General features: G+C 46.3%; 1 protein-coding gene across 2 annotated transcripts in view; it reads right to left on the bottom strand.

The window, feature by feature from the left end:
- smg1 (SMG1 nonsense mediated mRNA decay associated PI3K related kinase) overlaps positions 1 to 27,179 on the bottom strand; it is a 474,356-nt gene that overhangs the window by 218,514 nt on the left and 228,663 nt on the right. For both annotated transcript variants that reach the window (XM_084329910.1, XM_084329909.1), the window contains exons 29-31: positions 16,623 to 16,886; positions 16,305 to 16,456; positions 2,929 to 3,067 (exon numbers count right to left, since the gene is read on the bottom strand). In XM_084329910.1, the coding sequence (XP_084186036.1) occupies positions 2,929 to 3,067; positions 16,305 to 16,456; positions 16,623 to 16,886 (555 nt within the window). The remainder of the gene's footprint in view (positions 1 to 2,928; positions 3,068 to 16,304; positions 16,457 to 16,622; positions 16,887 to 27,179) is intronic.

A 27,179-nucleotide genomic window follows, 5' to 3' on the forward strand; every position in this document is an offset into this window, starting at 1 on the left:
GGAAAAGGATTCATCGATATGATTAAAGTATTATACAAAGACCCATCGGCCATGATTACAACAGGCACAATCATCTCTGAAATATTTCCGGTATCACGCTCTGCCAGACAGGGTTGTCCTCTTAGTCCCGGTCTGTTCAATCTATCATTAGAGCCTTTAGCACAATATATAAGACAATCCCAATCCATAGAACCTATCGTAATCAAGGGCACACAACAAAAAATTTGTTTATATGCGGACGATGTAATATTGTTCATGAAAAACCCCAACACCACATTGCCTCATCTGCTCAAGTTGATTGAGGACTTTGGTGATTTATCGGGATTTAAGATAAATTGGCCGAAGTCGGCTTTCCTTCCACTTAACACCCCTGCAAAAAAAGATACAACCCTCCCAGGACAGATACCGATGGTAAAACATTTCAGATGCTTGGGAGTGGAAATATTCCCTACCATAAGACAAACGGTGAAGCACAACTACACAAAAATCCAAAACAAAATCAAAGACGACCTTGATAGATGGGCAAAACTTAAAAACACAGTACAAGCACGGATATCAATAGTTAAGATGGATGTACTACCTAAAATCAACTTCTTCTGTTCAATGCTACCGTTACCCCCTCCAGAGGGTTACTGGAAAAGATTACACTCCTCCACATACAAATTTATTTGGAATAACAAACCACCACGTATAAAAAGATCCACCGCACAGAGAAATAAAGCAGATGGTGGCATGGCATTTCCAGATTTTTTCCTATATTTTAAGGCGTACTCATTAAGTCCATTGACAACATGGTTTGACTCCCAAGCATTAGCATCTTGGAGAAAAATAGAAGAAAACATAGTAGCCCCACATAGACTGAAGGACATAGCATACACTAAACTACCAATCAAGCACTGTGAACGAAAATTTGGCCCCATAATTACTCATGCGATCCGGATATGGCGTGAATCACAAAGAAAAAATCCTAACCCACAAAAATGGCACAATCATACTCCCTTATTCAATAACAATGCTCTCTTAATTGGAAAACGACCTATAAGATTCCCTATATGGGAAGAGCAAGGCATACACTCATTAGGGGATGTTTTTAACAAACAGGGTTTTTGTAGTGATAAAGAAATACGCAAAAAATTTAATCTCACCAAGTCCACATGGCTTTTTCACAAACAGTTAGAGCTATGTTTGAAGTCTCACGGTGTTCCATTAGACAGACCAATTGAACACCACAGATACCACAAATTCTTCTACGCAAGAGAGACATCGAGAGGTTTTGTTTCAGAATTTTATCATCAATTACTAACGTCCTCGTATGAAACCCTCCAACTTGACTCTGTCTGGAGGAGGGATATACCAGACCTGGAAAATGACTTTGATTGGCAAGGAGCCTGGGCAAATGTCCGACTTACATCAAGGAACCCGGATCATCAACAAATCAATCTTAACTATATTCACAGGACATACTTGACTCCTATAAGACTGTGCCGAATGGGGCTCAAACAAGATTCCAAATGCACCCAATGTACAAATGGGGACGAAGGGACATTTATGCACATGTATTGGGACTGCTCACCAGTTAAGGCATTCTGGAAAGATGTGACCCAACAAATATCAAAACTCGTATCTTGGAATATACCTGTACACCCCTCGGTATTGCTGTTGAATGATGTTTTTGAGTTTGCAGTGAATCCACAGCTAAAGAGATTGGTTTTATCGGGTATCACAGTAGCCAAAAAGCTGATCGCATCACGCTGGTTTCAACCGGAAAAAATGTGCCGTAAAGTTTGGTTTCTTACATATCTCGATGTAATTTACCATGAAATATCTACAGCAAGAATTCTGGGTCTCAATGAATCCAAAATGTCAATGTGGTTAGAAGTGGTGGAGAGAATAAAAGCTAGCTTATAATGGTAGTGTCTGGTTAGGTGCGAGGGATAGTGGAGGTACTTCTCAAGGTGGGGTCCGGGAGGGGGGGGTTCGAGCTGAGCATATGTATGTAGTTTTTTTTTTAGATAACAGGTATTATGGGTATATCTTATATAAGACAACTAACTAAAAGGTGATCTCATTGGATGTGCCCTGACAATTAATGCTTGTATATCTTATCGTGTGTTGTCATGTTTGTTTATATGTTTGTTTAAAAAATAATAAAAAAATAAAATACAAAAAAAAAATATATATATTTTAAGCACTCGCAAATCTCGCAGTCCCCCCATTGATTAAAGCGGTGGCGTTCTAGCGCCCTCTCGTGCATTAAGCGATAGCGCAGAATGAGTTAAGAGACAACTTATTCCTATCAAACCATTTCTTTACCTTTATCAATTACCCTTCTACTGTTTTCAATAATTCTTTCATGTCCTCCCCTGAACAAAGTAAATTAGTATCATCAGCAAACATAACAATTTTCAAAATATTCGATACTGTAAAAATTTCATTTAAATAAAGTATAAATAACTTGGGTCCCAATACGGAACCCGGTGGAACACCACAAGTTACTCTAAGATGTGATTCTGTATTATTAATGTTTACATATTGAAACCTATTATTTAAATAACTTGTTAACCAATGATGAGTGACACCTCTTATTCCATACCGTTCCATTTTTTGTAAAAGCAGGGAATGATCAATTGTGTCAAATGCTTTACGTAAGTCAATAAATACACCTATTGAGGGTTGTTTTTCATTAATTGCCGTCGATATATTTTCCACAAAATCTATCACTGCTAACATAGACAACCAAGTGATTGCTATTGTGAACCTCTATTAGAGGAATTACGGTAATTTATATATTTTATATCCAGTTTAATCACCTGTACATTGTATATTACCATTGCACTTTGTTACATCTGTACTCTGGTTGGATGCCAAACTTATTTTCATGTACTGTGTTGTATAATGATAATACATTTTAATCTAATCTAATCTTACCTGTGGTTTCGGCGGTGATGCGGGGCATGCCCTGGTCCTCCAGGGGTATCTCCAGCAGGGAGGCGATGTTGCGGCTGAGTGGGGACAGGCTGCCTGCAGTGCCAGTGTTGGTGTTCAGTACTCCTGATCGCTTCACTACCTGAACAATAGGACAACAAATCATTGTTACTGTCTATTATTAATGAATATACCATGTGACCGCTTCACTACCTGAACAATAGGACAAAACATCATTGTTACTGTTACGAAGGATCAGATTAAACCGAATATATATATTTATTGATTGATATATATTGCATAATATTTGTATATCGTTTGATATCCCTTGTATATTCCTTGTACATATACACGGAATATCCCTTTAACCTAGTACAGACCATAATATTTCGTTCTCCTATTCGACAGCGGTCCCTTAGGCGCCATTGCCATACCCCCAAGGTCTGGTTCAAAGTCACCGCCAAAGACTTGCCTGGACATGAACGGCTCTGCGCAAGGATATGAGACAGGAATAAAGCTGGTACTAGTTTGTTCACCTAACGTATAAATACGGCGCAGGTGAATACAGAAGTAGAGTTACCCAATAAGTTGAAGCCTCACCCACGATACAACGTGCGGTGAAGTATGGCCTGTTTGGCCCCAAATAGAGCATTGAGACTGCGTGCGAATTAATAACTGAAGTATCAGAGTTTAACGCTGTACCGTCGAGTTCGACCTATTCTATTAAGTCAGTAATAGTCTATTTATGTATAGTGTATCATGCGGCTACCGTTCTACAGTGACCAGCATCACCAACGTTTCCTCGTACCAGCTAGTGTGCTTATCCAGGCTGGGCTGCTTACCCTGGCGCTTTCACCCGAGGAGCCCTAGACGAGGACCGCGTGGATCATGTACACTGGATAACCTACCGACGACTGCATAGCCCTTTTCGGCTGGATTATATTTTGCTTTGGTCCTGTAATTGATGGAGCGGAGAATCGCCTACACCCACAATTGTGTGGGATTTACCCTGTGAGGAGCAACGTCGAGCCCGCCTCTCAGAAGCCTGAGGCCGGCTAGCTTTCTTCCATGCGGAGCTGCATGCCACGGAGAACAGCTGTATTCGTCTGCGGATCAAGAGATTATTGCACCGTCTCCTGTACTTGGAGTCTCTCTATTCATCGTTGACCCAGACTCTACTACCGACAAATCCTCTCCCCTTGCTGGCTTACAACCGGAGGGACCCTACCAGTATCTCCCGCTACCTTACTAGAGTACCATAGATATAATTCCTAAGATTCAGGTTGTATTATTATCTCCTGCGTAATATGAGAATGGACATACGTTATTGATTTGCTTACGCACATTCCTTTGCCTTATAAGCGCACCTTAAGTAAAGTATATTATGTACTATCATTGCTGCTAATAAATACTTAAACCCAGTTTTGTGTGGAACCGAGTCATTGTGGGAAGTGTTCATCATAAGATACCTGTGTACTGTATGGCCAGTAGTAATGTACATAAGACAGTAGTGGTTTAATGATACCATACTTATTAATACAGTCAGGGAATTGTACCCCTCAGTTACAATTGGTCCTTCGAGCCGGATGGTAACTAGCGTAATATTAATATAGTGGTATTAATATTGACATGGCCAATGATGAACACTCCACAAAACGGTTCTCCTAAAATAGATTGCCCGCAGCGTAGACGGCAGACACCTCAGTACTTAGAGGATTACGTTGCCAGTATACTACCTAGCTTTCTACAGACGTTAAACGCGGAAAAAGTAGATAGTAAAATTATGTCCAACCCTACCGACCAGGCTACCCCGCCAGTAGAGACCCTAGTGGGTTCTAACGTAACTGACCAAGCTCACGGTGGGGACCAGGAGGGACCTGACATGACTTTACCCCCCGCCAAGACCGAAGAAGTAGTCCCCGGAGAGCTCCAGGATAAAGAAAGCCCTCCAGGGATGGAACCCGACCCACCACAAGAAGGGACGCGCACCCCGGAGATGGATCTCCTCGATACGCGACAGGAGAACGGATCTCCAACGAGTACTACCAGGAGCAGATCACCTCAACCAGCGTCTTCCCCCAGCGAGGCGGACAAGATGCTGGCGCAGGCCTTTATCGCCAGCCTCAACCGAGCGCGATCGACTCCAAGCACAGACGCTTAGCGAGCGCGAACATTCTTCCATGGAAAGAGAACGCCTTCAAGCGCAGCAACGGAGTGACGAAGACCGCATACGCCTAGAGATTAGACGCCTCCAGACGGAAGAGAATATGGGAAGAGACCGCGCCGAAGCCCAGCGCGCCGCCACTGAAGCCCAGCGCGCCGCCGCCGGTGCCCAACGCGAAGCAGAGCGCGACCTCGCTCTCACCAAACGCGAAGCCGAGTGCGACCGATTACAAGCGCAGATAATGGAGCAGCTGATTACCAGGGTAACCCCCCCTCCCTCCGCACGGGGCTCCAGGGCCTCGTCAAGACAAGGGTCAAGGGCACCCTCCCCTACCCGATCAAGCGACCCTGAGCCCGGCGACCAGAGAGAGCCTATACCCCTCTCCGAACCCCTTCCCCGACCGGTCCAAGCGAGACCCAGCAACAGGGAAGGACCGGCCTATACAGCGGAGAGGCTAAATAGACGACTACAGGATCTAGATGACCTGCCAGAGGAAGAAGAAGAGGGAGAGGAGAGTCAAGCCCAACAGCATCACAGTACTCCACAGGACCAGGAGGTCCAGTACAGCCCAGACTTTACCCCCGCGGCTCTGCGCTACAGACCCCCGACTCAATTCACGGGTGAGCTTGACGCACAACCAGCCCCGAGGAACAGCACCTGGGTACGCGGGCCTTGGTACCCAGCAGGTACCAGCCCACCACGACACGTAAGAGGAGACTCGCCTAGGAGGCCTCTCCTCCAACGCTCACCGATGTGCCAGCCATCCATGGCATCGTAGCTTGGCACACCGACGTTCCCGGACTTCACACACGAGAACAGAGCACAGTACACAGAGCTACGAATGTGCTTAGAGACAATGATGTCCGATGTAACTGATGAACCGTACAAGTATGCTATCCTACTCAAGCACCTCAAGGTGCCCCGAGCGCACAATATAGCGCTGGCATATTCCACCTCTACTACCCCCTACACCGCGGCTCTAGCAGCACTCGACCAAAGATATGGACGCATATGGGACTACGTAATACAAGAGATAAGGAATATTGACCGTCTACCCCCAGCCACAGACAATCGCTCACTAGATGACCTGTCTATCAAGGTACAATCCCTGGTAGGGATGCTGGGGGCGCAAAAGGAAAAGGGTATGCACGAACTGTACGCGAACTCTAATGTCGAGGATTTTAGAGAAGCTTCCGCCCGCCCGACAAGAGCGCTTCAGGCGGCAAAGAGACCACTGTGATCCTAACGGTCCCGAGCCATCCCTCCTAGACCTAGCCGACTTCCTGGCGAGAGAAGTCAACAGCCTACGGTTGGATACGTTCGTGCGGAGCACACCAAGCTCCAGAAAGGGACCTAGGAGAGCAAACGATGGCCGCAGACTGGTGACCGTCATGCACCAAGCAGAATCAGTACCGAGCAACAAGAACCACAGTACCCCCCTCGATGAAAGAGAAGTGGAAGATGGTGTGCCCGTACTGCGAAAAGGAACACTGGCTGTCACACTGTGACACGTTCAAGAAGATGACCGCCGACGAGGTGAGTCAATGGATAAAGTCCAACCGACGCTGTTACCGATGTGCGCGCAGTCACATGGCAGCCGATTGCCGCTTAAAGAAGAGGTGTAGTCGGTGTGACGGAGCCCACTTGGACGTCCTACATGACAGTAACAGAAGAAAGCCTGCACCCTCAAGCAGCACAAAGGCAAGTGTTATGTACATTGACCCCGCCAGCAGCGGGGGCGCCCGGGTGCTCTTGAAGGTGGTCCGCGTAACATTGAGTTACGAAGACAAGGTCATACCTACGCCGTCCTTGACGACGGGTCAGAGAAGACCCTTCTCCTCGCGTCTGCTGCGGCCCAGCTGGGGCTGCGGGGGAGCGAAGAAACGATGACGATTCGGACAATAAGAAGAGACCTAAAGACGATAAAGGGCGAGAATGTCTCCTTCACGATCGCAGCAAGCGGGCAGCCAGAGAGACGGTATAGGATCACTAACGCTTTCACCAGCCAAGACATAGGCCTGTCGCAGTACACCTACCCCATCGCCAAGCTGATGGATAAATATGTGCACCTGCGTCAACTACCTATACCGCTCAGACGGTGCCACCCCGACCCTGCTGATAGGCTCCGACCATGCACACCTCATCGTCCCGATGGACCGGGTCCACACAGGGCCCAGAGGCTGTCCTGCAGCAGTCGAGACCTGCCTAGGATGGACACTACAAGGCCCCCTCTCTAGGTCTCCTAACCGAACAGCAGCCACTAGCTGCCTCCCCTCCAGAGTGACAGAAGAAGACACCACCCTCCTACAGCATGTCGAGAGGCTATGGACACTAGAGACAATGCCCTTTAAGAACGAAAAGAAAGACATTCGTTCCAAGGAAGACATTTACGCTATAGCCCTCCTCGAGCGGGGGACAAAGAGAGTCAAAGTCAACGGAGTGATGAGATACACAACTCCACTCCTGAGGCGAGAGGGTATGCCTACCTTCCACGCCCCAAAAGAAGCGACGGAGCGGTATCGATCGAACACAGAGCGGCGCCTAGCCAGAGACCCCGCTCAAGCTACTGTGTACCGCGCTGAGATTGACAAGCTAATCACAGCGGGACACATAAAGAAAATTTACATTAAAGAGGCCGATCAGACGACCGAATCATGGTACGTGCCGCACCACAAAGTCCACCACAACGGCAAGGATCGTATTGTGTTCAACTGCAGCTACCAGATCGGATCACAAAATCTGAATAAAGAGCTCTTGCCCGGCCCAACAATCGGCTCCTCTCTACTAGGCGTGTTACTACGTTTCCGCCAAGACAAGGTGGCCATCAGCGGCGACATCAAAGGGATGTTCCTGCAGGTGCGACTAGTGGAGGAGGACAAGCCCCTGCTGCGGTTCCTATGGAGAGAGAGGATCGGGGATGAGCAACCAGCCATCTATCAATGGGAAGTCCTCCCTTTCGGAACCACATGCAGCCCATGCTGTGCTACGTTTGCACTGCAAAAACACGTCGCAGAGGACCCAGCAGCTGATGAAGAGGTCCGACAAAGTGTAGGAAATAGTTTCTACGTGGACAACTGTCTGCAAAGCGTCTCGACGCCAGAAGAAGCCGAGGCCCTCCTACTCAAGCTCCGCGCCTCCCTGATCAAAGGCGGCTTTGATCTCCGGCAGTGGGCCAGCAGCGACCCTCAAGTATTGCGCAGCCTCTCCCCAGAGGACAAGGCAGCAAGCAGCGAGACCTGGATGGCGACCATCCCAGGAGAAGCCCAAGAAATGACATTAGGACTAGTCTGGCGCTTCAAAACAGACTCGCTCCATTATAAACACACACCCCTGACCAAGGAGCAGGGAAGGTCGACTGCACTACCGACCACAAGACGGAGTGTATACAGAACACTCGCCAGACAATATGACCCGTTGGGATGTATTCTACCTTACACCACCAGGGCAAAGATGATTGTAAGAGCGTTATGGGACAAGGACCAGGGCTGGGACGACCCCATACCCGAACACCTTGCCTCCACATGGAGAGTGGGAGACAGAACTCAGCTCACTCCCAGGTGTCAACATACGCCGCAGCTACTTCCCACCCACAGTGAGGCCGGAGACGTGCCAGATGGACCTGCACGTCTTCAGCGACGCCTCCGAAGTAGCCTACGGTTCGGTGGCCTACTTGCGTGCCCGAGAGGAGGGAGGAGAAATACATACTGGCTCACTCAAGAATAGCCCCCCGCAAGCAGCAATCTATCCCGCGTCTAGAGCTCTGCGCAGCCCTAGCAGGAGCGCAACTCGCCACGTTAATCCAACGTGAACTCACCATCCCGGTGCAAAGAACAATCCTGTGGTCAGACTCCATGACCGTACTCACATGGATCCAGTCTGATTCGTGCAGATACAAGGTCTTCGTGGGAGTCAGAATCACAGAGATCCAAGATTTAACAGAAGCAGCAAGCTGGAGGTATGTGGACACAAAACACAACCCAGCTGACGTCATCACCCGGGGAATGTCCCTGGATGACCTCACCCGTCACAATCTATATAGTGACGGGCCCGAGTTCCTCAAGCTCCCGGAAGAAGAGTGGCCTACACCCACCCCACGGGAGGCGAGTGAAGAGGAGGCAGAGAATAATAAATCTATGTTCTGTGGGTTGACACACACACAGACCCCAACATAGACGACTGCCTCACCCTTGAGAGTGCGCAGCTAAAGACATTCCTGTGGCACCACCCAGAGGTTCAGCCCACTACTGACATTACTGCAGCTAACTACGAAGAAGCAGAACTTCTTCTGCTACAGCGAGCCCAAAGAGACTCGTTCCCCGACGAGCTAGACTGTCTACAGGGATCAAAGCCAGTCCCGCCAGACAGCAGATTGCTCCACTTAGCCCCTGAGAGCGACGCCCATAATCTCATCAGAGTGGGTGGTCGTCTGAGGAGAGCCCCAGATTTACCGGATGACGTCAAGTACCCGATAGTCTTAAACAGCCGACAAAAGGTCACAGAGCTTATCATAAAGAAATACGACGAGGACGTGCATCACGCCGGGGCAGAGAGAGTCTTCGCGGAGATCAGACGACGTTATTGGATACTGCAAGGGAGAGAAGCAGTACGACGCTTCCAGCGGACTTGTCTAGACTGTCGTAAATGGCGAGCACAGCCCAGTATACCCCGGATGGCTGACCTACCCCCCTGTCGCCTCCGACTCGGCGACAAGCCCTTTCACTCCACCGGTATGGACTGTTTCGGCCCGCTGTATGTAAAGAAAGGAAGAGGGACTGAGAAGCGGTGGGGTATTGTATTCAAATGCATGACCACCCGAGCGATACACACAGAACTCCTTCCAACCATGAGCACAGACTCATTCCTTATGGCCTTCCGGAGATTCACATCGCGGAAAGGGAAACCGTCTATATTATTGTCTGATCACGGGACAAACTTCAAAGGCGGAGAAAGAGAGCTGAGAGAGAGCTTCCAAGCTATGGGCCCAGAACTTAAGACCCACCTCGCTCCATATCAGATTGATTTCCAGTTTAATCCCCCGAATGCACCTCACTTCGGTGGAACTTGGGAACGAGAAGTACGTTCAATAAAGACAGCCCTGTACGCCGTGCTTGGGGCCCAGACCGTGGCGGAAGAAGTCCTAACGACAGTCCTCACGGAGATCGAGGGAGTATTGAACTCAAAGCCCCTCGGTTACGTCTCAAGTGATGTAGCAGATGTCGACCCAGTCACCCCCAACACTCTCTTGATGGTGCGGCTGGACCCCGCGCTACCACAGACAGTGTACACCCCTGAAGAAGCGAACGGCCGAAGAATGTGGAGGTACAGTCAAGTATTGGCTGACAAGTTTTGGAACAGTTTCCTACTCCACTATCTACCGTCTCTACAGACCCGCCAGAAATGTGTGAAAGAAAGAGACAATTTGACAGAAGGAACAGTCGTCATGATTATCGACCAGTCACTACCCCGAGCTATGTGGCCGGCCGGCCGCGTAAGCAAAGTGATCACTGGTGCCGACGGAAAGGTCAGAGCGGCAGAAGTGCTCGTCCAAGGGCGGATATACACCCGGCCCGTGGCGAGGCTAATAGAGTTGCCAAGGCTCCCCGACACTCTTGATGACGACCATGACCCCCTGACTTTGTGAACTGCCCTACCCTCACAACAGACATTGAGTAGTGGACAGTGCGTTAATCGGTCTCTGCTTATCTAATTAGGTGGGACTAATTAGGAGGCGGCTGTTACGAAGGATCAGATTAAACAGAATATATATATTTATTGATTGATATATATTGCATAATATTTGTATATCGTTTGATATCCCTTGTACATATACACGGAATATCCCTTTAACCTAGTACAGACCATAATATTTCGTTCTCCTATTTGACAGCGGTCCCTTAGGCGCCATTGCCATACCCCCAAGGTCTGGTTCAAAGTCACCGCCAAAGACTTGCCTGGACATGAACGGCTCTGCGCAAGGATATGAGACAGGAATAAAGCTGGTACTAGTTTGTTCACCTAACGTATAAATACGGCGCAGGTGAATACAGAAGTAGAGTTACCCAATAAGTTGAAGCCTCACCCACGATACAACGTGCGGTGAAGTATGGCCTGTTTGGCCCCAAATAGAGCATTGAGACTGCGTGCGAATTAATAACTGAAGTATCAGAGTTTAACGCTGTACCGTCGAGTTCGACCTATTCTATTAAGTCAGTAATAGTCTATTTATGTATAGTGTATCATGCGGCTACCGTTCTACAGTGACCAGCATCACCAACGTTTCCTCGTACCAGCTAGTGTGCTTATCCAGGCTGGGCTGCTTACCCTGGCGCTTTCACCCGAGGAGCCCTAGACGAGGACCGCGTGGATCATGTACACTGGATAACCTACCGACGACTGCATAGCCCTTTTGGGCTGGATTATATTTTGCTTTGGTCCTGTAATTGATGGAGCGGAGAATCGCCTACACCCACAATTGTGTGGGATTTACCCTGTGAGGAGCAACGTCGAGCCCGCCTCTCAGAAGCCTGAGGCCGGCTAGCTTTCTTCCATGCGGAGCTGCATGCCACGGAGAACAGCTGTATTCGTCTGCGGATCAAGAGATTATTGCACCGTCTCCTGTACTTGGAGTCTCTCTATTCATCGTTGACCCAGACTCTACTACCGACAAATCCTCTCCCCTTGCTGGCTTACAACCGGAGGGACCCTACCAGTATCTCCCGCTACCTTACTAGAGTACCATAGATATAATTCCTAAGATTCAGGTTGTATTATTATCTCCTGCGTAATATGAGAATGGACATACGTTATTGATTTGCTTACGCACATTCCTTTGCCTTATAAGCGCACCTTAAGTAAAGTATATTATGTACTATCATTGCTGCTAATAAATACTTAAACCCAGTTTTGTGTGGAACCGAGTCATTGTGGGAAGTGTTCATCATAAGATACCTGTGTACTGTATGGCCAGTAGTAATGTACATAAGACAGTAGTGGTTTAATGATACCATACTTATTAATACAGTCAGGGAATTGTACCCCTCAGTTATAGTCTATTATTAATTTATATAACATGTGACCTCTTCACTGCCTGAACAACAACTGAAAACTAGCAACCTGCTAACGTTGGCATATTTAGTTTTACATTTTTATTCATTTATAAATGTATAACTGTTGATTGATATGCACTGTCCCATATCAAATAAACTGAGTAAACTAAACTAAAAGGACAAAACATCATTATTACTGTCTACTATTAATGAATCTTGCACCAAACATCTGTGCAGCAATAAAGAGTTAAAACAGACTGCTGTCCCGGAATCCTTAAAGGGGCTATGCACTGCTATTCCTAGCACTATTTGGGCAACTTTACACAATTCCTGTTAGTCTATTGAAGACATTTGTACGTTTTTTTTCAAAAAAATTCATTGTTTTATATTTTTAATCAAGTACTCGAAACCATCATTTTTCAGCCTCAAGAAATCAGGCTGTTATGGCCTGGCTCCGCCCATAAGCACTTTGAGTGACAGTCAGACCACAGTCTGCACTGGTAGAGGGAGGGAGGGAGGGGGGGGAAGAGAGAGAGTTCAGTTCAGAGTTTTTATTTGCCACATGGAATAATACAATCATAGTTTCTTCATTAAAAAAATCATAAATAGTCATTCCATGGACAAAAGGAGCAGGAAGAAGAAATAATCATTTATACCATGAAAAGAAAGAAAAGAGAGAGAGAGAGAGAGAGAGAGAGAGAGAGAGAGAGAGAGAGAGAGAGAGGGGCAATGCCCCCTCTCGGCTCTCTCTTCCTTTCTCTCCCTCCAAAGCGCACGGCCCCGCAGCTCCACTCGGTGATGAGACGGGGCAGCTTTTTTTCTTTCTTTCAATCTCCCGTGTGGCGCGCGGCCGGCAGGTACCACCCCCCCCCCCCCCCCTAGTGCCCCCTATCTCTCCCTCCATCCTTCTCTCTTCCTTTCTCTCCTTTCTCTCCCACTCGGCTCTCGCTGATGAGACGGGGCAGCTTTTTTCTTTCTTTCAATCTCCCGTGTGGCGCGCGGCCGGCAGGTACCCCCCCCCCCCCCCCCCTAGTGCCCCCTATCTCTCCCTCCATCCTTCTCTCTTCCTTTCTCTCCTTTCTCTCCCACTCGGCTCTCGCTGATGAGACGGGGCAGCTTTTTTCTTTCTTTCAATCTCCCGTGTGGCGCGCGGCCGGCAGGTACCCCCCCCCCCCCCCCCCCCCCCAAGTGCCCCCTCTCTCTCCCCCCCTCCCTCTATCTAGGTCGTCCTCGGACGGGCCCTCCATCGGTGCTTCCAGTCATCCCGATCCTCCATGCATCTGGCTAGCTCGCCGGTGCTTTCTGTTCCCACATCTCTCCTGAGTACGTCCACATAGGTTAACGTGGGACGTCCTCGTGATCGATGCCCGTGTGTTGGTTCCCACAGTACAAGTTTGCTGGTTGGCATCTCATGGTGTCTCTGGCAGTGACCTGCCAGCCTCATTCTCCTGACTGCCACTTTATCGCTCACCTTTAGCACCCCCCCATACAAGTTTGCATTAGTGACATGCTCATCCCTGTTGATGTTGAGCACCACACGCATCATTCTGGTGTAGCACCCATCCAAGGACTTCTGCAGGGTGGGCTTCAAGGTCCAGCATTCACTGCCATACAAAAGGACAGACTCAACTGTTGCATGAAAGAGGTTGAGCTTGATTTGACGGGGGAGGTTGGATTTCCACACACTGGTCATGCCGTTCAGAGCCCTCCACGCAAGTGCCTTCCTCACTTTAAGGTCTTGCTCGGACGAGTTGACCCACGAGCCCAGGTACTTGAAATCACTGACTTCCTTTAGAGCAGAGCCTCCTGTTGTCCTTAGAGGTGGATGATCCGGGAGGATGTTATACATTATGACCTCGGTTTTCTTGGCATTTAGCCTAAGGCCAACCTTGGCGCACTCCGTCTCCACTCTGCACAGGAGTTCCTGTGCCTGCTCCACCTGGTCCCCTCCCTCCTCTCTTCCTTTCTCTCCTTTCTCTCCCACTCGGCTCTCGCTGATGAGACGGGGCAACTTTTTTCTTTTCTTTCTTTCAATCTCCCGTGTGGCGCGCGGCCGGCAGGTACCCCCCCCCCCCCCCCAAGTGCCCCCTCTCTCTCCCTCCCTCCTTCTCTCTTCCTTTCTCTCCTTTCTCTCCCACTCGGCTCTCGCTGATGAGACGGGGCAACTTTTTTCTTTTCTTTCTTTCAATCTCCCGTGTGGCGCGCGGCCGGCAGGTACCCCCCCCCCCAAGTGCCCCCTCTCTCTCCCTCCCTCCCTCTCTCTTCCTTTCTCTCCTTTCTCTCCCTCTCGGCTCTCTCTTCCTTTCTCTCCCTCCAAAGCGCACGGCCCTGCAGCTCCACTTGCTGTCTAGTCTAGGTAGAATGGGGGCGGGCATTAGCTCCAACCACAGAGCCAATCGCATCACTGTGCGCCGAATGACGTGACTCAGGACTTCAAATCAAAATGACCCGATTTACTAGAGGAAGAGAGGGGCTGGGCTGAATCGGAGCAATCCGCCAATATGGTATTTAGACCCTAAAACACATTGATACAAACTCCTATTACTATAATACAATGCTAGAGACTGAAAAATGACATTTATAATGCATAGCCCCTTTAATCACTGACTATGCTTACATGGACTGTCATATTCAGATATTGATACATGGATATTGCCATCTTCTGATAACTATTACCCAAGTAAGGTCATACTTGGGAGTAAGCAATCGTCTAATTTAGTCTAAAAAAGACATGGAGAATTCCAATTTTAGTGGCATTACTGAAGGGCATTTTAGACATGTATAGCCTACACCATCATCACATTGAGTTTTTGCAGCATTTTGTGACACGTGGCAATCCAACTGCTTTAGGACGCAAGCTCTAACTTCTAGAGTTCACAAACTTGTTTACAGACGAAAAATATTTATTTAGCAAGGTTTGCATGAATATAGTCACAGTAGCAACATAAGAGTTTGAGGTTCAATACTGGAGGGAAACACAGACGTAACACTAGGGGTGTCGTGTGGAATGGGGACGTCTTCAGTCATTAACAGGCTCGTGCTTCTTAGCATGTAAATGAATATGAATCGAATCGTTCAATAAGCACCCCATGTAAACAGCTTAATCAAAACATTTAGAATGTCTTAATGCATGAGAAATAGTGAGGTTATTGCAGTCCATGTAGATATAGTCAGTACTACACCCCATCCAGCCTTTAGTAATGGCACGTTGAGTCTATTAACACTTTGAGCGCCACGCCGTGTTTTCCTTTTTACCCCCTTGAATGCCACGGTCCACTCCCAATGTTAACGTTAATATCGCCTAATCTATGTTTTAAATTATGGCTATGTGTCTAATCTGCCCGTCGCTTATCAAAGAATCATTTTCCAGTCAGTGTTGTCAAGGCAGATTGGTTTTTTATCGCTTCATTTCCGTTTGAGAGCATTTTGAAAAGCACCCGTTTTCAGGTGAAAAACAGTCCATTCTGTGATAATGCCTTTTACTGGAATATTCCAGAACGTTGATATTTGTCGGCCTATTTATGAATCGTTTTCAAATAAACGCTAGATGATCAATAGTATACGTGCACGCACGCACGTTCGAGCCGCGTGCTGATAATAGCTGATTTCATTTCCTCATGGATTTTACAGTGAAACAGATAGAGCACATATAACAAAAAAGCTTATATCTCCTCGAAAACGAGTCTGATTATCCTAACACTGATAACATAGATTCCTTACCTGACATCAGATGGTATCCAAATGGTATATTCCAATTCCTGATCACCATTCGAAAAAATAAGTGTATAGATCTAACGTGTATACAGTAGAACTCATGATCCGCGGGGCTCAGAGGATCCAGAATGAACTCTGGTAACTCCGGCTGCATCAGTGGACTGGAAAATGTGGACTGGAATATTTTTTTCCCCCCATCCATTTTCATTGAGTCCATTCCAAAAGGGTGATTTACCATCTGGGAGACGATAGGGGGCGCTTTTTTCACATCTGATCGCCGGCGGCCCTCGGGTATTCTAGGGTAGGCTTGCGTGATGCAATATGATTTCAGATCGCTAAAAAAATAATAATAATAATTCCGAGAAATCTCGTGAGTGGCTTTCAGCGTAACTATCGTAAACACGAGTTTAGCCGTGAGTGGCTCTCAAAGTGTTAAGTGGTGTTTTGATCCCCACCTGTTTGAGCTGAGGGGTGAGGTCCTTCCAGTCGGCCAGAAGCCACTTGCACAGGGTGAGCACCGAGCGGCAGGCAGCGCGCTCACACTTCCCCAGACGACAGTAGGAGAGGGCCCCTGAGCTCAGCATCTCCATGGCTGCCATGGACTGGCCTAGGAGAGAGGGAGAATGAGTGAGAGAGAGAGAGAGAGAGAGAGAGAGAAAGTGTGTAGGAGAGAGAGCGAGTGTAGGAGAGAGCGAGTGTAGGAGAGAGAGCGAGTGTAGGAGCGAGAGCAAGATAAAGAGAAACGAAACTTTAAAATGCAGCCAGAGCCTCACCTGCAGTGCAGAGGACTTTAGCCTTCTCTATCTGGAGCTCCGGTCCCCACTTCTCTCCCACAGGGCCCTTCAGAGTCAGACGTCTGAAGGCCTGGCTCAGCTCCAGCTCCTGCTGCTCCACCTCCTCTCCCTGCTTGCTCTCTTCCGCCTCACTGCATTGGCCCAGGAGGCGGGTCGCTAGGGCGATGTTGCCTTGTTTCCGGGCAAACTTGACGGCGGTCAGACACAGCTCCATGAGGTGGCTGTCTATGGCGGCTGAAGAACCTGGACCAGAGGGAGATAAACAACATACAGTTCAGTACTCTGAAACTGGTGTACCATCCCTGATGAAGAAGAGCCACATGGCTGTAGAAGGGAAAAAGTTATATTCCACACTAAGAAATTATGAAAGATTTTATAATTTCTTTGGTATGCATTGTAGAGAAACATGCATTTACTTTAGCTGACAATTATATCCAAAGCCAGCACACTCTCGGCTGTCAACAGTAAGTGGAATTGTTCGTCTGCCAAACTTGAGTGCCAAACTCAATAGACACAGGAGAAATGGTGCAAAAAACTACATCCGCTAATTGAGGGTAATAAAGCAAAAACTAAAATGCTTGACTTCCGGTATGAGAGCAGACGGGTAACACACATGCGGTAGGGCTCCTGGTCAAATGAGTGAAAAAACGGATAAATAGAGACCCGAAAAGTGATTAAAAATAAAAGATGCACACGAGAAGTAAGGAAGAGACAACGATTGTGAAGGAAAGAGAAATGGAGAACACACGAGAAGCGAAGCCGAGAAGGGACAGGCGGAAGAAGGGGGAGGTCCCGCTGAGGCAGACACGGGAATGCCAGGATGGGCCATGGTCATGCAGGCCGGGATATTGGAGATCATAACAGCGATGATAAAACTGAACACGGACACGATAAGGAACGATATTGGGAAGTTACGGGAGGAATTGAGGAAGGAACAGGAGGACTTCAGAGGTGAAATGAATACAGAACTCAAAAGGGTGGATGAGAAGTTGGCGGAACAGGACAGAAACGTAACAGAGTTACAGACTAGAACGGCACAAACAGAGGAATGGAACACAGAGATACACGAGGTGTTAACGTGTGCGATTCAAAAACAAGAACAGATGGAGACAAAGATATCGGACATGGAGGGGAGGTCACGGAGAAATAACATCAGAATATGGGGATACAAAGACCCATCGGCCATGATTACAACAGGCACAATCATCTCCGAAATATTTCCGGTATCACGCTCTGCCAGACAGGGTTGTCCTCTTAGTCCCGGACTGTTCAATCTATCATTAGAGCCTTTAGCACAATATATAAGACAATCCCAATCCATAGAACCTATCGTAATCAAGGGCACACAACAAAAAATTAGTTTATATGCGGACGATGTAATATTGTTCATGAAAAACCCCAACACCACATTGCCTCATCTGCTCAAGTTGATTGAGGACTTTGGTGATTTATCGGGATTTAAGATAAATTGGCCGAAGTCGGCTTTCCTTCCACTTAACACCCCTGCAAAAAAAGATACAACCCTCCCAGGACAGATACCGATGGTAAAACATTTCAGATGCTTGGGAGTGGAAATATTCCCTACCATAAGACAAACGGTGAAGCACAACTACACAAAAATCCAAAACAAAATCAAAGACGACCTTGATAGATGGGCAAAACTTAAAAACACAGTACAAGCACGGATATCAATAGTTAAGATGGATGTACTACCTAAAATCAACTTCTTCTGTTCAATGCTACCGTTACCCCCTCCAGAGGGTTACTGGAAAAGATTACACTCCTCCACATACAAATTTATTTGGAATAACAAACCACCACGTATAAAAAGATCCACCGCACAGAGAAATAAAGCAGATGGTGGCATGGCATTTCCAGATTTTTTCCTATATTTTAAGGCGTACTCATTAAGTCCATTGACAACATGGTTTGACTCCCAAGCATTAGCATCCTGGAGAAAAATAGAAGAAAACATAGTAGCCCCACATAGACTGAAGGACATAGCATACACTAAACTACCAATCAAGCACTGTGAACGAAAATTTGGCCCCATAATTACTCATGCGATCCGGATATGGCGTGAATCACAAAAAAAAAATCCTAACCCACAAAAATGGCACAATCATACTCCCTTATTCAATAACAATGCTCTCTTAATTGGAAAACGACCTATAAGATTCCCTATATGGGAAGAGCAAGGCATACACTCATTAGGGGATGTTTTTAACAAACAGGGTTTTTGTAGTGATAAAGAAATACGCAAAAAATTTAATCTCACCAAGTCCACATGGCTTTTTCACAAACAGTTAGAGCTATGTTTGAAGTCTCACGGTGTTCCATTAGATAGACCAATTGAACACCACAGATACCACAAATTCTTCTACGCAAGAGAGACATCGAGAGGTTTTGTTTCAGAATTTTATCATCAATTACTAACGTCCTCGTATGAAACCCTCCAACTTGACTCTGTCTGGAGGAGGGATATACCAGACCTGGAAAATGACTTTGATTGGCAAGGAGCCTGGGCAAATGTCCGACTTACATCAAGGAACCCGGATCATCAACAAATCAATCTTAACTATATTCACAGGACATACTTGACTCCTATAAGACTGTGCCGAATGGGGCTCAAACAAGATTCCAAATGCACCCAATGTACAAATGGGGACGAAGGGACATTTATGCACATGTATTGGGACTGCTCACCAGTTAAGGCATTCTGGAAAGATGTGACCCAACAAATATCAAAACTCGTATCTTGGAATATACCTGTACACCCCTCGGTATTACTATTGAATGATGTTTTTGAGTTTGCAGTGAATCCACAGCTAAAGAGATTGGTTTTATCGGGTATCACAGTAGCCAAAAAGCTGATCGCATCACGCTGGTTTCAACCGGAAAAAATTTGCCGTAAAGTTTGGTTTCTTACATATCTCGATGTAATTTACCATGAAATATCTACAGCAAGAATTCTGGGTCTCAATGAATCCAAAATGTCAATGTGGTTAGAAGTGGTGGAGAGAATAAAAGCTAGCTTATAATGGTAGTGTCTGGTTAGGTGCGAGGGATAGTGGAGGTACTTCTCAAGGTGGGGTCCGGGAGGGGGGGGTTCGAGCTGAGCATATGTGTGTAGTTTTTTTTTTAGATAACAGGTATTATGGGTATATCTTATATAAGACAACTAACTAAAAGGTGATCTCATTGGATGTGCCCTGACAATTAATGCTTGTATATCTTATCGTGTGTTGTCATGTTTGTTTATATGTTTGTTTAAAAAATAATAAAAAAATAAAATACAAAAAAAAGAATATGGGGATTGAAAGAAGGAGTCGAAGGGGAATCGGTGACACAATATGTGGAAAAGCTTATCAAGGAACAACTGGAGGAGACGGGACTGGAAAAAATGGATACAGAGGGCCCACAGGGCGTTGGCTCCGAGACCGAAACCGGACAGACCTCCGAGGGCGGTGTTTATTAACTTTCTGAGATTTGAGATTAAGGAATTGATACTCAGAACCGCGTGGACCAAGAAGATAGAAATCGAGGGGAAAAGACTGTTGTTTGATCACGATTACTCGACAGCGGTAGCAATAACACGCAGGTCCTACGCGGGACTGAAGAGAATTCTGAAAGAAAACGGAATGAAATTCCAATCACCCATGACCTCGCTACGCGACGGCGCGGGAGGAGATGAGGCGACGGGGGATGCAGATGGCGGAGGACGGAGAAGGAAGGGGACAGGAGGGCCAGACGCTGAGCCTGCAGCAGAGATTGGAGAAAGCACGCAGATGGACCAGAGTAGGAGATCGAAACCCGGGAGAGGAGGGATGAGAGAGGAGAAGGCCGAGGTGAGACGTGACAGACCGAATGCGGAGACGGACGAGGAGGCCAGAGACGGAGAAGGAGGGGAGAGGAGACGAACGGATGAGTACACGCACAAGAGATTGAAAAAACTATCCAAATAGAGACAAAATATAGAAACTGAAATAACATATACATAAACACACATTCCCAGGTAGAGGCAGGATATAGGAACGAACATAACGTATACATGGACACATAATACACATGCTGATGGAGGAAATAAATGGAAATATAATTAGGTATTGTTGTGGAAAATGTGTATACGGGGGTGGACTAGTTTAACACTTTGGTTGCCTAAGGTTAAATTCATGATATACCATAGATTGCCAGCGCTATTTGTCTATGGAGAAAGTCCCCTTCTTTGCAGGGCTATAACTTTTTAAATTCTATTGCTACATTGCCATTATTAGGGCCCATTCAAAGTCCTATATGTATTGTTCATTGTGTAGCAACGTTAAACTTTTTCATTCACATATTCATAGTAAAGTATGGTCTAATGTATAAGTATGTTTTCATCTCTTTCTGCAGCTTTCTCCAGAACGTGATCTATAGCCCCAAATACATTATATTGATGATGCAATACAGTTTTATGGCAATCAGCGCGATATAAAAAATTACAACTAGACGTACTTCTAGAAGTTACTACACGTCATCTGATGTTGACCGGATGGGCTAGGGGCCGTTTATAATTCCGTGGGCAGCGTTATACCAATCATCTAATGTGGGTCAAATGTTGATAATAGCAGTTAGTATCGAAGACGGTAACGTTACACGCTGAAACTCACCCCAGTCTCCGCGCGCCGTTGGGCGATCATCGTAGAGTTGAAATCTTATCATTATGGGATGTAAATTTACCCGGTCCATCTCCAGCTTGTATAATGGTATATACGTCCAAATCATGTTGTTTATCGAGTTATTGGCAATCGATCACTGTGTAGCGTGACGAGCCAGAGTCGCGGGACCTATAGCGAGCACCCGGAAGTACTACGGACGTAGCACAACCTCTATGCCACTTCCTGTTAAAGCGATTGCGCCGATCGGCCACCAGATGGCGCTCCTGAACCGCCAGAGAGCTCAGTGGGTCCTGCTGGTGGATCTCAGGCCAGCGGAGGGGACATATGAATCCGATCGCAGATTTTTGAAATATTGATATAAGGACGCTGTACAGCGTCCCCGGCAACTTGAGCATGGCCAGCAATGACGTCAAAACACGTTTCATGGCAGTCAAAGTGTTAATATAGGTCAACTAGCAGTGCTCAAAGACACTAGGGCGACAGTCTGGCTGATGTTCTTAAAACAACCTCAAGTATGGGACAGATAGACATTTCAAGTAAATCACATCTTGTTCTTTTCTGCTTTAATCTTGACTCCAGCTTTGTCTCAGGGACGATAAACCTTTAGACTTATCTTCTGTTTTTATTCTCTCTCCTATGTTAAATCTATGTGTCATCTTAATGTACGTCATGTCATATCTGATATAATATGTCACGTCATCATATCCGTCATGTTGGGGCAGGGCTGGGAAGGTATTATCTGGGGGCACGTGTAGTTGGGAAGTCAGAGTGTTTTTCTTCAGTTATGGTGACCGTCTGCTAATCCATAGCTCTTCTGTTAAAACTTCTCTTCTTAAATAAATTGCTTGTTGAAATTGGAAATAACGTCTCCTGCTGTGTCAACGACAATCAAGCCACAACAGTATGATAGACGGAACACAGAACATATTGAAACAAATACATACACACGCTGCGAGTAACACAGTTGGAAGGGATTAAAGGGATTAAGGGGATAAATGGACATCACATAGAAAATAGAGGGGAGGAAAAGAAAGTAAGAAGGGGTACACAGAAGACACCACACACAGGTTTGGGAGGAAGGAGGGACATTGGAACATATGAGCCACATTGAGAGGGACCTAGGAAATCGGGGTCTTTGATCAGAATGAAGGACAGAGCGCTTTTGACCAGGAGCTCGACAGCAATAAAAACAGTAAGAAGGCTGGACAAATATGACGAGCGGTTGGGGGTAAAGGTTTCAAACCCCCAAGCCGTCAGGAGGAGGCCTCTCACTAGGAGAGCAATTACTCCTCACACACCAGCAGGGGACAGGGGGGGACACAGGGACCCCCCGAACGCCTTGGGAGCACTTTATGTAAAGTTTATGTTTTTTATTTATGTTAATCATTATATGTATTCGGTGAAGAGAGCGGAGGCTACAACCGGAGGGGGGAATGAATGTGACATGGGGGGGACTGACAGACGAAAGAAGAAGAAAGATGACAATGGGTAAAGGTATAAAAATGATGTCGTTAAACGTTAATGGAATGAATAATACAATAAAGAGGGGCAAAGTGATGTTGAAATGTAAAAAAAGTGAGATGGAAGTGATTTTTCTGCAGGAGACACATTTGGTAGCACAGGATCATGAGAAACTGAAGAGATTTGGATATGAAAATGCATACTATAGTTCCTTTAAACGGAACCCGAGGAGAGGAGTAATCACGTTAATCAAAAACAGTCAAATTTGAATTGATCAAGGAAGTAAGAGACAAGGAGGGAAGGTTTGTTCTGGTGAAGGGAAAAATGGAGGGTCAAATGATTACGTTAGTGAATGTTTATGCACCCCCAGAGAGTGAGAGGGATTTATATGAGACCATTTTTGATATGATAGTGATGGAACTAGAAGGGATATTGATATGCGCGGGAGATTTTAATGTAGTACTGAATCACAACCTAGACACCACGAGTACTAAAAAAGGACGGGCACCAATCAGTAGATATATGAATATTCAGATGACGGAAATGGGAATTACAGATGTTTGGAGGGGGATGCACGCCATGGACAGGGAATACACACATTACTCACACCCGCACGTGACACAGCGTTTCCGTTAGCCGGTAATTACCGGTATTTGACCGGCAAAATCTGTTGAAGTCCGACATATTTAATCTCTCCGGTCTTAATGTCCGGTGAAAATAATTCCCTGAGTCTAAGCACAATTTGATTATTTGAATTGTATTAAAATAGGCTAAAATTAAATAGCCTATGCGATGAACGAAACAATCATTACATTTGTTTCATCGTTGCTTCTACTAATGACAACGACGTTGTCAGCGAGAGCTTAGTGCTGGGTGTGCGAACTCTTGTGAAGCTGCAGAGCCGGAGCAGCAGCAGCACAATGCAGTACTCCAGCAGTACTCCAATTCAGCCATTTTCAATTCAATGTTGGGTGGGGGGCGCTGCTGTGCGGTCCCCAGAAAAGAGCCAATAACAGCTGAATCTGCTGCTCTGCATCGACATACTCTCGCAAATAAGTCATTGGGAGGTGGAGAGAGAGAGTCGTCACGCAAACCCACGATAATGTTGCCGTCTCTCTCTGCCAAATTTCTCAGTTCTTCGCTTGATATAATTAATACAAATGTCCAATATAACGGAATTCGTTAGCTCATAAAAATGTGATTATAACAGACTTGTTTATTAATGTCGGGCGACTGCCCACAGACACCTATTTGATTTAAAGTCGGCAGCAGCACGAGTCTCGGGACTTATTTTATTTGGAATATAATGACTTTATACGCAAAAGTAGCCTAGTTTTAAGTAAAAATATTATAAATCTACATGCCTTGATGATGTCATTATTTTGTTTTGTTGTCATTCTTTTGCCTATCAATTGTTTTTAAGCTCAATAAACTGACCGGAATTTCTCTCATTTGACCGGTAGATTGAAATCTACCGGACACTGAGGCCGGCAACAATTTTTTCTAACGGAAACCCTGACGTGACATATGCGAGAATAGACTACTTTTTGATGACGACGGGGGACAGTTACAGGGTACGGGAGAGCAGAATAGGAGTAGCGGACATATCGGATCACAGTGCCATATATCTGACAGTAGATCTAGAAGGGAGACGGAGGAACACGATCTGGAGACTAAATGTAGGAATATTAAATAACAAGGGGGTGGTGAGTCAGATCAAGGAGGAGATAGCCAGGTATAAGGAAGAAAATGACAACGGGGCGGTAGATCCGAACATTCTATGGGACACAATGAAGGTGGTGATAAGGGGGAAATTGATGGAGAAGACAGCAATGCTGAAGAAGGCCAGAACGGAGACATATCACAATCTGATAGGGAAGCTGAAGAAGCTAGAGGGGAGACACCAGATATCAAAAGAACAGGAAACGCTCAGAGAAATCAAAGAAGTAAAGGCCAGGATAAATAGGGAATTATTGACGGAAATAGAAAAGAAAGCGAGGTTCATGAAACAAACGTACTATGAAGGGGGACCAAAAGCGACCAGACTGTTGGCTAGGAGAATTAGGACGCAACAGAAGTTGAACACGATACACACAATAAGGGATACAAAGACTAATGAAATATTGAGAGACCCAGCTGAAATAGAGGACATTTAGAGAATACTATGAGAAACTATACACACAGCCAAAAGCAGCGGGAGAAGAGGAAATAGAAGCATATCTGGAGAAGCTAGAGTTACCATCGATAGGGAAAGAACAGAATGAAGAATTAAATAAAATAATTACGGAACGAGAACTGGAAGAGGCAATTAGTAGAGCTAAAAACAACAAATCTCCGGGGAGCGACGGATTCCCATCGGAATTCTACAAGACATTTAGAACGGAATTAGCACCCATGTTAGGGGCGGCGTTCAGACACACGATGGAAGAGGGCAAAATGCCCCCCTCGTGGAAGGAAGCCATAATCACCACGATACCGAAGGAAGGGAAGGATAGAGAATTATGTAGTAGTTTCAGACCCGTGTCCATACTCAACGTGGATTACAAGATGTATACATCGATAATATCAAAGAGATTTGAGACGTTTATGCCAGACATTATAGACGAAGATCAAACTGGATTTATTAAAGGGAAACGGACACAGGACAACGTGAGAAAGACATTACACATAGTAGAGGAGATACAAAAACAAGGTGGTAGCGCGGTACTGATTAGCCTAGATGCAGAAAAAGCATTAGACAGTGTGAGCTGGACATTTTTATATAAAACATTGATGAGGTTCGGACTGAACGGGAGGGCGATGAAGATGATCAAGGCGCTATATCAAGAACCGACAGCGAGGGTTAAGGTGAATGGCAGCCTGACGGATAGAATCAGATTAGAGAGGGCAACCAGACAGGGATGTTGTCTCTCACCAACGCTCTTCGCCGTTTTCATAGAACCACTGGCACAACTGATCAGACAGACCGAGGACATTAAGGGAGTAAGGATAAAGGGAACGGAATATAAACTAGGCCTATTTGCGGACGACGTGATAGTATACATGAGGCAACCAGACAAGAGCTTCCCGGCACTGATGGATCTACTGAAGGAATATGGCCACTACTCAGGATACAAACTAAACGTGACAAAGACACAGACCTTAGCATGGAACTATACCCCAACGACGGAAATTAGGGAACAGTACGGGATAAGATGGGACATGGACAAGATTAAATACTTAGGGGTGAACATCACGAGAGGGGTGGGGAAACTGTTTGAGGCAAACTATACACAGATAAATCAGAACATCAAGAGAGACTTGGAGAGATGGACAGTAATGCCCTTGGACTTCAATTCAAGAATAGAGGTCATTAAAATGAACATACTAGCAAGGTTACTGTACCTGTTCCAATCACTACCGATACAAATACCACAGAATCAATTCAGGGAGTGGGACAGACTGATACCGAGGTTCATATGGGCGGGGAGAAGACCACGGGTCAGATATAAAACACTACAACTACCAAAGGAAGAGGGAGGGATGGCAGTACCCAGCCTACAAGATTATTATTATGCAGCGCAACTGAGAGCAGTGACGTGCTGGTGTAACGACAAATATGAGGCAAGATGGAAAGACATTGAAAAAGAAGGGGAGGGATACAAGGTACAAGCTCTGGTGGGAGATAGGGAACTGTTCAAAGAAAAAGAGGGACTGTTAGATCCTATCACCAAATGCACCTTGACCATATGAAACAGAGTAGTAAAAACACACAAATTAGAGAAGCAGTCAGGGGTTCTGAGATGGATAGCACATGACAAGATTATTGAGCTGTCTAACGCCTGTCCCGTCTCCCTGTCTCCCTATGACTTGCTGTCCTGGAGTGTTGACCGGAGTGTTGGACGTCCCGTGACGAAGGCCGGGAGGTTGCGACCCCCTCTGCGTGCCCCCCTATCTCCGGAGGTCTCGTAGTGGTGACCGGAGTGCCGGATGTCCCGCGATGATGTCGGGGAGTTCGCGACCCTCTCTGCGCCGCCCCCTATCTCCCTGTCTCCGGCTGTCCCTGAGCAACGACCGGAGTGTTAAATGTCCCTCGACTAAGACGGGGAGGACGTGACCCTCTTTGCGCCGCCCCTGTGCCTCAAATAGATTCGCTATCAGCTCCATCTTTAATCTTTCAAAATGTTCAGTTGCTATCGCTATTAGCTCTATCTTTAATTTTTCAAAATGTACAGTTGCTATTGCATGCACTCATCTGTGTTCCACTACACACATGAGTGCATGCTTACCAACTGTCCGTCTGCAACACTACTATCACCAACATCTAAGAAGGGAGATCCCCCCTTGAATGGCCCTTCTAAGGTTTCTCTCCTCCACACTGCCTGTGGAGCTTTTTTCCCTATTGTTAGGTTTTAGTGAGTTTTTCCTTACCTTCGCG

Source organism: Notolepis coatsorum (assembly GCF_963971535.1).
Source record: "Notolepis coatsorum genome assembly, chromosome: 14".
Classification (NCBI taxonomy): domain Eukaryota; kingdom Metazoa; phylum Chordata; class Actinopteri; order Aulopiformes; family Paralepididae; genus Notolepis; species Notolepis coatsorum.